The 13,601-nt window shown below is 45.2% G+C and overlaps 1 protein-coding gene across 1 annotated transcript in view; it reads left to right on the top strand.

Moving 5' to 3' along the window:
* The window catches only part of DNAJB6 (DnaJ heat shock protein family (Hsp40) member B6), a 125,750-nt gene that overhangs the window by 99,198 nt on the left and 12,951 nt on the right, over positions 1 to 13,601 (top strand). Inside the window, exon 8 of the mRNA XM_073629935.1 lies at positions 10,258 to 10,452. Within this exon, the coding sequence (XP_073486036.1) occupies positions 10,258 to 10,452 (195 nt within the window). The remainder of the gene's footprint in view (positions 1 to 10,257; positions 10,453 to 13,601) is intronic.

Raw genomic sequence — 13,601 nt, 5'->3', positions numbered from 1 at the left:
CCTTGATAAGTAAGGCTTGCATTTCCGAGACCCTCTTCGCTGAAGTGATGGCAATTAGGAATGAGACTTTTTTAGAGTCAGGTCCCAGAGGGAGGTATCTTCCAGAGGGGAGAATGGTTCTCCGGATAGAATTTGCAGGACAGTTGATAGGTCCCATGTTGGAAATGAAGGCTTTCTGGGAGGCCTTAGCTTCAGGCATGCTTTCTGGAACTGAACTACAAGAGGGTTGAGTGCCCATCTAACCCCTGTCAGAGCAGAGATGGCAGGGACTTGGACCTTCAGGGTGCTAGATCTAAGGCCTTTGTCTAGGCCTGACTGTAGAAACTCAAGCACTTGTATTGCTGATGGGGAAGACGGATCCCAGCCTTGTTCCTGAGCAAAGGAAGAGAACTTCCCCCAGACTCTCTCGTAGGTGTAATTCGTGGAAGATTTCCTGGCTAAAAGCAGGGTTTCGACTACCTTCTGCGAACAGCCCTGATCTAGGAACCTAGACCTTTCAGTCTCCAGGCCGCTAGGTGCAATCTCTCTGGATTCGGATGCAACAGCTGGCCCTGGGTTAGTAGATCCGTTGTCACCGGAAGAGGAATTGGATCCGCTGTGCTCAGTTGCAGGAGGGTGGTGAACCAAGGCCTCCGTGGCCAGAAGGGAATCACAGCCAGTACTAGAGCTGCTGAGTGTTTGAGCCTCAGAAGGAACTTGGCAATCAGTGGCGTTGGTGGAAAAATATAACCTAGGCGAAAGTTCCAGGTATGCTGGAGACAATCCGTTCCCTCCGCTGAGGGGAAGGGGTTCCTCGACAGAAACCTTCGACATTTCCTGTTCTCTGGTGTTGCTGCGAGGTCTATGTCTGGATGACCCCATGTCTGGCATATGAGGGCGAAGGCCTGCGGGCTTAGACACCACTCGTTGTTGGAAACGAATGTTCTGCTGAGAGAGTCCGCCAGTTCGTTCTGAATTCCCGGAATATACGTCGCCTTCAGGTCCTGCAGATTCAGTTGAGCCCACTGTATCACCGGACTAACTTCCCGCATCATGGAGATGCTCTTGGTACCCCCCTGCCTGTTGATGTAGGCCACAGCCACTCGGTTGTCCATTTGGATCAGGACCTGTTTCCCTCTCAGAAGAGAGCTGAATGCCAAGAGGGCTTGGAAGGCTGCCTTCATCTCTAGGACGTTTGACACAACATCTCTGGTTCTGAAGTGCCAGCGGCCCTGAGCTGCATAATGTAGGTAGTGTGCCCCCCATCCCTCCAGACTGGCGTCCGAAGTCACTACCTCCTGATGGAGAGTGACTATCTGTTTGCATCTGCTGAGGTTGCCGGGGTGGATCCACCACCGTAGAGATAGTCTGGCTTCTTCCGAGATGCGAATCGGTTGGGACATGGACCATCCGTCCCACTGGCACAGGAAGGAGGCTTGCAGAGGTCTGGTATTCCATTGCGCCCACCTGACCATTGGAATGGTTGCTGATAAGGACCCCAGCAGGCTGAGGTATGCTCTGGCCGGTAAGTATGATGCTGGAACCACATCTTTCACCTTCTGAACTAGTAGGGACAACTTCTCCTTCGGTAGTTCTACCGTGTTGGCCCGGGTGTCCAGCTCGGCTCCCAGGAAGACCATCCTTTGGGTAGGCTGAATGTTGCTCTTCTGCCAGTTGATTATCCAACCCAGACTCGTTAGGGTGGAAACTAAGATCTCGCGATGTTGCACGAGTGATTCCTGGCTGTTTGAGAGGAGAAGAATGTCGTCCAGGTAATGGTGGACCCTTAGACCCTTCTCCCTCAAAAAGGCTATTACTGGCAGCAGAACCTTTGTAAATGTTCTGGGTGCCGTAGAGATCCCGAAAGGGAGGCTTCGAAATTGAAAGTGTTCCTGGCCCACCGAGAACCGCAGGAACTTTTGGAATGCCACGTGAATTGGAATGTGTAGGTAGGCATCCTGGAGATCTATGGAGAGCATCCAGTCTCCCAAGTTTATGGCCTGGAGGATAGACTGCAGGCTTTCCATCCTGAACGACTCCACTTTGATGGACCTGTTGAGTTTCTTCAGGTCTAGAACCGGCCGAAAGTCCCCTGACTTCTTGACGAGGAATAGTGGAGAATAGAATCCTCTGCCTCGTTGTGTTGGCGGAACCTCTGTTATCGCTTGCTTTTGAAGCAGCTCTAGGATATAGGTTAGAAGGGATAACCTTTTCTCTCCGGGAGGAGGAATACGGGTTGGGTAGAAATGATCTCTTGGGGGTCGATTTTTGAAGGCCCATCTGTGGCCGAAACTGACGGTGGCCAGGGTCCAGGTATCGTGTATGGTTTCCGTCCAAACCAGCCTGAAACTGAAGAGCCTTGCTCCCACTACTGCTGGCCGGACGGACGCACCTTCAAAAAGGCTTCTGGTCACTGGGAGCGGAGGTCTTAGGTTTTTGGAATTTCATAAAGGAAGTTTGAGGGTTCTTCCAGTTCCTTCTATACTCCTTCCCTGGTCTGTACGCTTTCGCGTCTCTATACCTTTCTGGGAGATTCCGCTTAAAAGGAGGGGGTCTCTGTTTGGGCCTCCTATCTGAGGGAATGAGCCCGGATTTTCCACCAGTTACCTTGGAGATGGCCGTATCTAATTTTGTCCCGAAAAGGTGCTCACCGTCAAACGGAATACGGCACCAGTTGGACTTGGATGCCGGATCCGCCGTCCAAGGCTTAAGCCACAAAGCCCTTCTGGCCATCACTGAGGCCAACATAGACTTTGAAGCAGACCTGATAGTGTCAACTGAGGCCTCAGCCACGAAATCACCAGCCAGGCTTAACTCTTGTAATGCCTTCACAATTTTCTCTTGGTCTGCCCCCTCTAATACCAGCTTTTCCGTGTTTGAAGACCAACTCGAGATGGCCCTTCCTACTGCCGCGAGTGCTATCGCAGGCCTGCATGCACCTCCGGCCGAAAGGTAAGCCCGCTTGAGATCCGTGTCGATCTTCCGGTCAAGAACGTCTCTAAACGTAACCGCATCCTCTAGCGGGAGGGTAACATGCCTGGCAAGGCGCATTAAGGATGCGTCCACTACCGGAGGGGATACCAGAGGGTTCACTTTAGGCTCCTTGAGTGGGTACAGCTTCTGGAGTCTGTTGTTCAGACTAGATTTTTTCTCTGGCCTCTGCCACTCTTCTTTGATTAAATCCTCCAGCTCATCGATGAACGGAAAGGTTTCAGGCTCCTTTTTAAGCTGCGGAAAATATTTTCTCTGCTTTGGCTGGACTTCCTGGGGTTCCTCCCATCCTATTGCCTCCTTGACCGATTTAACAAACGGTTCTATGAGGCCAAAGTCGAATCCTGCCGACACCTCCAGGCCTTCATTATCAGATAGGGAGTCTTGCTCCTTTGATGTGCTGGCCCGGGCTGGAGAGGTAATGGTGGAAAGATCCACATCCGGTATTGAGGCCTGAGGGGCTGAGTCCCCGACTTCTGAGGCTCTCTCTCTCGTGGCCTCTTCTAGGCATCTCTGACAGACCAATTTATCCGGAAGAGCCGCCGCACCACAGATCCAGCATGCGTTTCCAGCGGGACGGGCATGGCGTGCAGGGGAGCGGTGCCTACGTGAGGACGACCTTCTGTGGCGGGATCGACCATGCCGAGAACGTGATCTGGAGCGGCTTCTTCTGCGACTTCCTCTTGAGCGACTCCTCCTATGGTAGGAGCGGCTTCGTCTGTGTCTAGAGCGACTTCTCCTGCGTGAGGATTCTCTATGTCTTGACGCAGACGTTCCTGAGGACCTGGTAGGGCTGACCAATTTAGGTAGCGTTAGAAGTGCTCTCTTTTTCAATCTTCTTACTTACCCACTTCTTCCCCCCCTTACCTAGTCGGCTGGCGGTGATCTGCTGGGGCAGCGGTCTCCATGGTGAATAGGTTGGAAACCTGCAAGGAAAAGATAAGCAGCAATGTAGAAGCTGACCCAGCCTGGACGGTGGGGGGGGGGGGGTAAGACCCACCTTTGTAGAGCGTTTTCTCTTGCTGTGGATCGCGGGGCAGGCTTCTGTAGCGTGCAGCAACCATCAGCAGCCTCCACAGCAATGCTGTGGTTTTTAAATCTAGCGTCGGACGCCCGCGCATGCGCAGTAGCGCCGCGAGGCGCCCGGCGCCATCTTGGAGACTGGAAAACAGCTTAGCAGCGCCCAGAGAGCCGTACTGCGCATGCGCGAGGACGCCGAGAACGCTCGGCGGTCCCCCACAGCACTGCATGGACCACAGAGCCCAGCAGGACACCCCAGGTATGCCGGAAAGGGAGAGGGGGAGAGGGGGGGGGGGAACATGGAGACCGCTGCACACAATGAAGCCTGTTTAAGGCTTACTTTCTTGAGGCCATATAGACGGTTCCCTGGCCAATCCTCCAGCAAGCCTGTTTAAGGCTTTTGCGGGCTGTTTGCACTTGAAGCCTGTTTAAGGCTTGTCTTCTGGCAACAGTTTAAGATGAGATGAGTGCCCCTGAGACCACCAGAGTGGGGCTCCTTCCATTTAGCTCGTTTAGAGGCTGTACAAGAAGGACTTCCACCCAGGAGAGGCTAGAACCTGGCTGGGGCGAAGCGGTAAGGGGGTGCTGATCCGTGCGTCCTGACAGGTGAGGAAAAATAAGAGAATACTGGGGCAGGTGCCTACTCTCTAATTTATAGCTATGTGGTCCTATCAGGTTGTGGAGGCGGAGTCACAACCCAACGTGTATGCTGCCATGATGCGACAGGAAAGTAGGTTTTTCCTCCGTTACACTTTTTCGGATCGGAGCGGGTCCGATGTCAGCGGACATGTCACTGCTGACATCCGACGCTCCATAGAGGTCTATGGAGCGTCCGTTCAGGTCCGCCTAAAAAACTGACAGGCGGACCTGAATGGATCGTTCGTGTGAAAGAGGCCTTAAGCTGTACACTAGCCATACACTATGCAATCTGATTGTACAATCCCTGTAACATCTTATGTAGATTTACCAAAACAATGTAATATTGAGACCCACCTAAATAATCATTTTGTATCAAATCAAGCAGGTCCTTGCACTACATAGTTGATAGTAGTTCAAAGGGAAAGTGTATGTTCAGATTGAATAGTGTATTTTCACAATGTTTTTCCCTGTTCATAGGGTAGAATCTCCCTTTAAAGATTGATTAGCCTACAGCTAAATATTTTACGAGTAATGATTCTGATTTACTTTACAACTGACTGTTGCATTTTTATGCTTTTTATTATATTCACAAAAATACTCCCAGCTCAGGAGCAATTAGGCGTTTTCATTATGGTGCCAATATCTGATACAGCAACACACCCTGATTGAGTGAAGTTGAGACCGTCTATCAAACGTATCGTCTGAGTGTTGGTTGTGATTCATGCAGTGTTGGCTACACTAAGATGTAGAGCAAGTCATAAACTGTTAGCTTTGTCTGTAAATTCACAAGTTGTACTGGAAAACAGACATTACCTGGAAAAAAAAATTAAATTCTCAGCATCACAACCCTTTCGTACTCCAGCTGCTAAATTTTAGTTTTCCCCTAGCCTGGCGAAGTTCTTCTTTAAATGGAGGGCTTCAGGTTAATAGAGTTCAAAATGTATGGTTTTAGTACTCCGTTTTTCTTTCCTTCGTATGCTTCTGTGTTCTGTCTGCTTATGCCCTGTACACACGACCAGTTTTGCCGCCGGAGTAAACTCCGAAGGTTTCTCCGACGGAATTCCATTCAAGCGGTCTTGCCTACACACGGTCAAACCAAAGTCCGACCGTCCAGGACGCGGTGACGTACAGCACGTACGATGGGACTAGAAAAAGGAAGTTCAACAGCCAGTAGCCAATAGCTTCCGTCTTGTACTTGCTTCAGAGCATGCGTCGTTTTTGGTCCGTTGGAACAGCATACAGACAAGCGGTTTTCCCGATAGGAATTGGTTCCGTCGGAAATATTTAGAACATGTTCTATTTCTAGGTCCGTCAGAATTTTTGAAAAAAAAAAAGTCAGATGAGGCACACACACGATCGAAATATATGATGAAAAGCTTCCGTCGGACTTTTTGTGTCGGACGATACGCTCGTGTGTACGTGGCTTTAGAGAACCTATTTTATGTGCCTTCACCTCCAACACTTCCAAGTATGTGAGGCTCTATCAGCCTAACAGCCCACAGTGGAAACCCTCAAATTCTCTCCCTGACTTCCGCACTGTTTAGCACCTCCAGTGTTCACATGATTGCTTTGCTGCCCTGACAAAGATTCTGGGAGCATACACTATAATCAATCATCAACAAATCATTGACTGATTTACTTGGAAAATGGTTGTGGCAAATTGGGAAGTATGCTCAAGACTATTTCAATGCTCCTAAAGGCTTACTACCTTTTACAAAAAATATATTAATAAATGTATATCTATTTTCTGGGACAAATGTTCATTTATTATTAATTCATTTATTTATTTTGCATAGGAAAACACTTGCACCCGCGATCAGTGGTTTCAGTGTGCAATGCCAGACTTTTGCTGACTATTCCTCCAGCTCTCTGTCCATTCTAAAGTACTGGACTTTCGGATGAGTACCGCACTGGTGTTCCACTGAGAGCCAGTCCCCCACACTGTCGGGGATGGGGGTCCATTTGCACCCTAAATATGGATGTAACGATGCAAAAAGTGGAGTTAGCCTTTAATGCTATTAGACACTTTTTGAGGACGGTGACTTGTCAGAGAAGAAAAAACAGATTTGTTTAGTCATTTCATTCCCTTATTTGATAAAATACATTACCTGCCTTCAGAAATTTTAGAGAAACTCCAGCTCAGACGTTTTTTCTTTATTTCCTCTGATAGGTTTTTTTTTTTTTATTGCTATTATTTCCCACTTTGAGAGATTTTCCCCTCACTTTCTGTCCTGTTCTCTAAATGCATCAGTTGTTACTAAACAAGAGGGAATGTTCCTGTGAGGAGGCCAAATACAGTTACTACTGGCACTGCATTCCCCCACACTTTCAGAAGATAGTCTCACTTCCTCTCATATTTTGGGAATGAGAAGTGAAGGGAAATGTTTGCAGTGGTGGCTCAGACAGAAGTAAGATTCTGATTATTTCACACCGATCCAAATAAGGACTGTGTGGAGTTTAGTTTAACTTTATATTGACCTTGTATTTAAAGGACTACACTTTCTCAATACCTTCTGCAACATTCACAGTCTGGATGCAGAAATTTCCTCTGGTGCCAGCTAGTTTCATAACTCACCAATAAACATGAACGGCACAATAGAAGTGTTCCTACTGTAGAAGTACGGCTCCATTCGTGCCAATGAATAATTACCCCTAGATAAGCTTAAGGGGCTGGGAAGGGATGACATGGGAGAGACAAAGTACTGTAAAGATACTCATACACCAGACAACCGCTGGCTATTTCTGTTTTATACTGTTAAAATGTATGATCTTTGTCATTCTGGAACAGAGCAGTAGAATTTCATTTTGGAAATGTTTTTTTATTTCTGCATGCCCTCTCTAAATTTATGGTGAAGCACAATAAAAATAATTGCATGTGCGCAGTCACGTGACAGCACTGATCAGTGAGAGTCTCTTACTTCAGGAGCAAAAGAAAAGACTAATTGGTCACCATTGTCACATGACTGTGCTAACCATTGACCTTGAGCCATTGCCTGCATTATGCTGCCACATAGCCTCTGGGGCTTTATACAGATCTGTACATTGGCAGTTGTGGCCGGGGGGGATTCTCAGCACATACAGATACGTGCAGTAGAGCTGCACAATTAATCGTTAAAAAATCGTGATCTCGATTCAACCCCCCTTACGATCTCTATTGCAGAGTTTGCCGATTCTTTCATATAAGAAGTGGAGAGATTTATCTACTCACTCAGCTGTCAAAAGAAAACATCCAGGCAGTCTGCCAAATTTTTCATGAAACATTGTAACTAACTCTTCATTCTAAGATCAAAGGGATAAAACTTCTGTGTGAAAAAAAAATCCAGGCAGTCTGCCATGTTTTTAAACAACGTGTAAATGCAGGAAGTTTAACCAATTAACCACTTCAATACAGGTCACTTATACACCTTCCTGCCCAAGCCAATTTTCAGCTTTCAGTGCTGTCGCAGTTTGAATGACAATTGCGCGGTCATGCTGCACTGTACCCAAACAGAATTTTTATCATTTTGTTCCCACTAATAGAGCTTTCTTTTGGTGGTATTTGATCACCTCTGCAGTTTTTATTTTTTGCTAAACAAATAAATAAAGACCAAAAATTTTGAAAAAAATAAAAGTTTTGCTTTTGTTTCTGTTAAAAATTTTTGTAAATAAGTAAGTTTTCTTTTTCACTGATGGGCACTGATAAGGCAGCACTGACAAGGCGGCACTGACAAGGCGGCACCGATGAGGTGGCACCAATGAGCGGGCATTGACGATGGGCACTGATATGCGGCACTGATGGGCACTGGTAGGCGGCACTGATGGGTGGCACTGATATGCAGCACTGATGGGCACTGATAGGCGGCACTGATGGGCACTCATGGGTGGCACTAGTGGGCACTGATAGGAGACACTGATGGGCATTGAAAGGCTGCAAAGATGGGTTCTTATGGGTGGCACTGATAGGCGGCACTGATGGGCACTGATACGTGGCACTGATATGCAGCACTGATATGAGGCACTGATAGGCATCCCTGGTGGCAGTGGTAGGCATTGGAGTGGGCACTGATTGGCAGCTGCCTGGGCATTGATTGGCAGCTGCCTGGGCACAGATTTGTATTTCCCTGGGGGTCTAGGGGGGGCATACCTGGTGGTCCAGTGTGGATTGCTTCCCTGGTGGTCCTGGGTGGGATCTGACAATCGACAAACAATCAGCACAGCCCCCCCCCCCCCGTCAGGAGAGCAGCTGATCGGCTCTCCTCTACTCGGCTCTTCCTATTTACATTGTGATCAGCCGTGATTGGACACTGCTGATCACGTGGTAAAGAGTCTCCATCAGAGACTCTGTACCTAGATCAGAGTTGTGGTGTGTCAGACTGACACACCGCAACAACGATCACCGTGATGCGCGCCCCCGGGGGCGCGCTGCGGCTCAATATCCTGATCACGACATATGACGTCCGGTCAGGATATTGAAACCACTTTGCCGCCGTCATTTTGCTATATGGCGGGCGGCAAGTGGTTAAAGTCTAAATCTTTTTTTGACACATGTTTCTTAAGTTAAAATCAATATTTTTTGCTAGAAAATTACTTGGAACCCCCAAACATTATATATATTTTAGCAGAGACCCTAGGGAATAAAATGTCAATTGCTGCAATATTTTATGTCACACTGTATTTGCCCAGCGGTCTTTCAAACGCAATTTTTTGGGAAAAAATACACTTCAATGCATAACAAAAAAAACGAAACAGTAAAGTTAGCCCAACTTTTTTTGTTTTAGCGTGAAAGATGATGTTACGCTGTGAGAATCGTGAGAGAATTGTGATCTATCTTCTAAGTAAAAAATACGTGATTCCCATTTTAGCCAGAATCGTGCAGCTCTAACGTGCAGTGGAGACGGGAGGAGCATAGAAGGTGTTATGAATTTATCTTTATTTTTTAGGTGTGAAAGTGAAATTACCCTTTAAATGTGGTGGCTGTGTTTTTTTTTTTTTTTTAGGCTTTATTTTCTTTTTTTTTCACCTGGTGATCTTGCCACCAAGCCTGACTTAGGTTGACGTCACTTTGGATGGAGGAGCGATGAGGACAGCCATTGGATAGAAGCATTGTCAATCTGTTGAGAGGGTAGTGTTAGATACACTGGCATATTTAGATGGACTTGACCAACAAATGAAAGCTAATCTCCAACTAACACTTTTTAAGCAGTCACAGAAACAGTTTTGTTTTTTTTGCCTTTTGGGATAAAGATTTTAACATAAATTAATAAAAGCTGATCAGTGTAAGTACCCCTGTCAGTGGTATATGGTTTGTCTCATCCCTCCGACACTATTGTTGGGCAGCTTGGTCTGTTAAAATAAGTTGAAAAGTACAAACTTACTGGACAGATCAGCAGGTGAAAATAAAGGAAGAGGCATAAAAAAGAAAACAAATTCAGCCACCACATCTAAGAATTGGTAAGCTGCAATATAATACATTTTTTGTTTTGAGTTTAATACTGCTTTAGGAATTCAGTATTGGATTTGGCTATTTTTTTTTTTTTTTTTGCTATTTTTCTGTATATTTATGACAACATTTGAATGAATGATCTTTTTTTCTGACCATTTGAGTTCCCTATTTATATAGCTATGATTTTTATCTGCTCATATTCTCAGGTCAAGCCGATGAGTTGGCCTTTGCGGAGGAGTGCAGACGTCGGGGACAGAACGCTCTGCCATCAAGCAGCAGAAGTGCCAGGACTCACCATCCTCCTGCCGTCTCCAGGCACATTCACGGTTACAGAAATGATGAGGAAGGGCAGCAAGAAATACTGAGGGACATCTATGGGGAAACTCTTCCTTACTCAGCAGGTGTGCAAAAACAGCATAATGAGCAGTTTAATGATGGTAACGTGCACATTAGCCAGTCAAGCAAGTGCACAACACTGCCGGAAAAAAAACAAAAAAGTTGCTGCTGCTGCTGTATGGTGATGTAGTACACTTGTACAACACACCGGCATTTATCCATCAAACATACACAGCTCAGCGAATTAAGTTACTTTATAACTTTATAACATGACTGTATTGGGTCTCATCTAGTATGTGAAAGAACTGCCAATACTGCTTTATGATATCTTCAGATGAATTTCATATTTAAATAAATAAACGTAAGAAAAGCCAGTGCTTGCCAAACCTCTTCACAATCTAATCTATCCTCTGTAGTGTCTTCACTGCTTATGGGAAGATTAACTCATGTAGTTGAGGGAGGGAGAGTGCTGCAATCATGTGCTGACTGCATCCCAGAGGGAGAGCCCAACTTTCATTTTTAGTGCCTTGTGAAAGTGGAGGTACATAGTCTTATTCTAGATACTTTGATAACTACAGCAATTTAAAGGCCAAGTTCACCTTTGGAATATGTTACATCCCTTTTTAGGGTGTAACATGTTTTAGTACCTGTCCCGCTCACCCCTTCCTCTGTGACAGCGCATGAGGGATTCTCTCCTTCGCAGTCACTTTCAAATTCAAAGTCAGCGCGGCTCCGCCCGCACAGTTGCGTCATTCATTCACAGTCTGTGAATGAATAAACTACCACACCCGTCTTCCACCACGGCAGATAGCTTGTAGTTCTTAATGGACTGCAAGGATGCTGATAAATGTCATAGTCCACTGACACTTCCTCTAGCTTTCAAACACAAAGTCCATACAGAGGTATGAGCAAGAAAGCTGGAGGACGTGTTTGCAGGAGCCTGGCCTTGCACCGTGATCAACTGATCACAGGTGCAATGCTTTGCAGGCTTCTGCAGGAAAAAATAATAAATACTTTTTTTTCTGCAAAAATATGTGCATTTATTATTTTTTCCAGAAAGGTGAACTTGTCTTTTAATGAAGAGTTTACCAGCTTTGGTCAGACTTGCTGTCCAGAAACAGATGAACAGTCCTGTCCTCTGCATAAGCCAAAATTACTGTGAACATCCAACACTCAATGTATGAAAGTCAGTCAAATTGATGCAACACAAAAAGTGATGTACAAATTAGTTTTCTGTGTGACCACACTGGTAAACTAAGTAAATGAGACCCAATTTTACTGGTGTCCTTGTGGCTTAAAAGTCATTTTGAGTCTCCTTTTAAAATATACAAAATGCAGATAGATTTATACTTTATAACCAGGTCTGGTTTTATAGTTCATGCCCTCATAGACCAACTGTGTTGTCCTACTCCAGTGTACTGACCAGCCCTTTGCTAACAGTTCATTTCTACTGTAGGTACAATATTCCAGCAACAAAAACCCCAACTGTGCTAAAACAGCAAGAATGACCTCTTGGCCAGTTGGTATTGGCAGACAGGTGCCAGTCTGGATGTATTACTGTCAATCGCCAACATGAAGTGTGGGTGACTGTGCACCCCCACTCTCAACCATGCTACCTGAGGCCATGGCCTTTGTTGCCTGTGTAGACATCAAACCCTGTTTAATACAGGTTGAAACAAAAATGTTAACAGAGTGACAGCTAGCAAGAGACTAATGTAATGCGAGCACGTAATTAAAAATGAAAAGCTTACCCCTACAAATTACTTCTCAATCAATATTTATACTTTTTGATATTATGTAGTTGTTAGCCTCAGTGTGGAGGATATTTTGGCAGTAAATAGGTAATAATAGACTGCTGGTACCTAATGTACCCAATGGTTTAGTGATTCAGAATTCTAAATTTGACTTTGACACTTAGTATGGAAGCTGTCTTTCCATGTGCTGGTACGGCACAAACTGTGTTGTATAGATGACAGTAGAAAGGGAACCTTTACTGGGATAATATATAAATCTGGTCATACGCTGCTCAAATTTTAGCTGATCCCTGCTGGATTGGCCAACATTTGAGGAGTATATGGCCCTGCAGGCACCGTTCCAATCAACAAAAACAGTTGTTTAATTGACTTTTGTTAAAGAAGCCTGTCAGAAAGTTGTTGGTCCAACAGCCCCTGCGTCCAGTCAAATGCTTGAACTGTTTGAGTATTCTGATAGGTGGTGACACCAGCTGCCAGAATACAGTAGTCTGACGGGGTGATTTGCCCAACTGCACTCCAACAGTAGATGAAGGAATCTGTGCAATTTCTTTGGCCAGCTTAAGCAGCCCTTGCACACCCATACTTTTAAAAATTATTCTAGTTTCCCAGTCGTTGTGCTGGTCCTATATTGTCGATATTTACTGAACCACTGACAAGGAATAAGCATGCAGATAAGAAATTATTGGTTTACGTGCGGCTTTCTTGTTCTGGATCATTAACTTGGAAAATATTAAAGTCAGTGGCCAAACAACTAGCATTTTCAGAGGGAGGTCAGCAATGGCTGCTGCATTTTTCACGTTGCACAGGTTTCCTTTAAAAAGATTCAGTTGACAGAGTCTCCTGCTAACCCACCATCTGACCCCCTTATATTCAAAACTGGTGAGGGGGGAAAAAGGAAAGGTATTTTATGCATACACTACACTTTAGGGTTTGGTAAGAAAAGGGGTAAATGGCGCTACCCTAGACTGGAGAGGGTTGTCCGAATCCCTTAATATATAACAATAGTGCACCACCCAAAAACTGCTCTAGTAGTAATAGTGTTATTTGTTAAAATCACATATACCGCTGTATAATATGGTACAAAGTGCAGTGATACACACACCAAAAAAACCCTTTCCTTGGAACATTGATTAGATTAATAATTCTAAATGTCCAAAGAATAACTAAAGCCCATCTGTGAAACAATAGCACCAAAAAAAATAAATAAATGTGTATATACTGTAAATAAAAATATGAGCTTTCTAAAAAAAAATATATATATGTGAAAAACACCAGTTCATCAATATGTGTATTGTCAAACGTTATATATATATATATATATATATATATATATATATATATATATATATAATAGTCCCAAACAAGTGGTATGCAAAGTTGCTGTAAAAATTGCCAGGAACTCCAAAGTGACCAAGTGCTCAGCAGATCAGGTGACTCTTGTGCTGCCCCTTATGGGTCCC

Source organism: Aquarana catesbeiana, linkage group LG05 (assembly GCF_042186555.1).
Source record: "Aquarana catesbeiana isolate 2022-GZ linkage group LG05, ASM4218655v1, whole genome shotgun sequence".
NCBI classification, from domain to species: Eukaryota; Metazoa; Chordata; class Amphibia; order Anura; family Ranidae; genus Aquarana; species Aquarana catesbeiana.
This window is presented reverse-complemented; position numbering and strand designations above follow the sequence as displayed.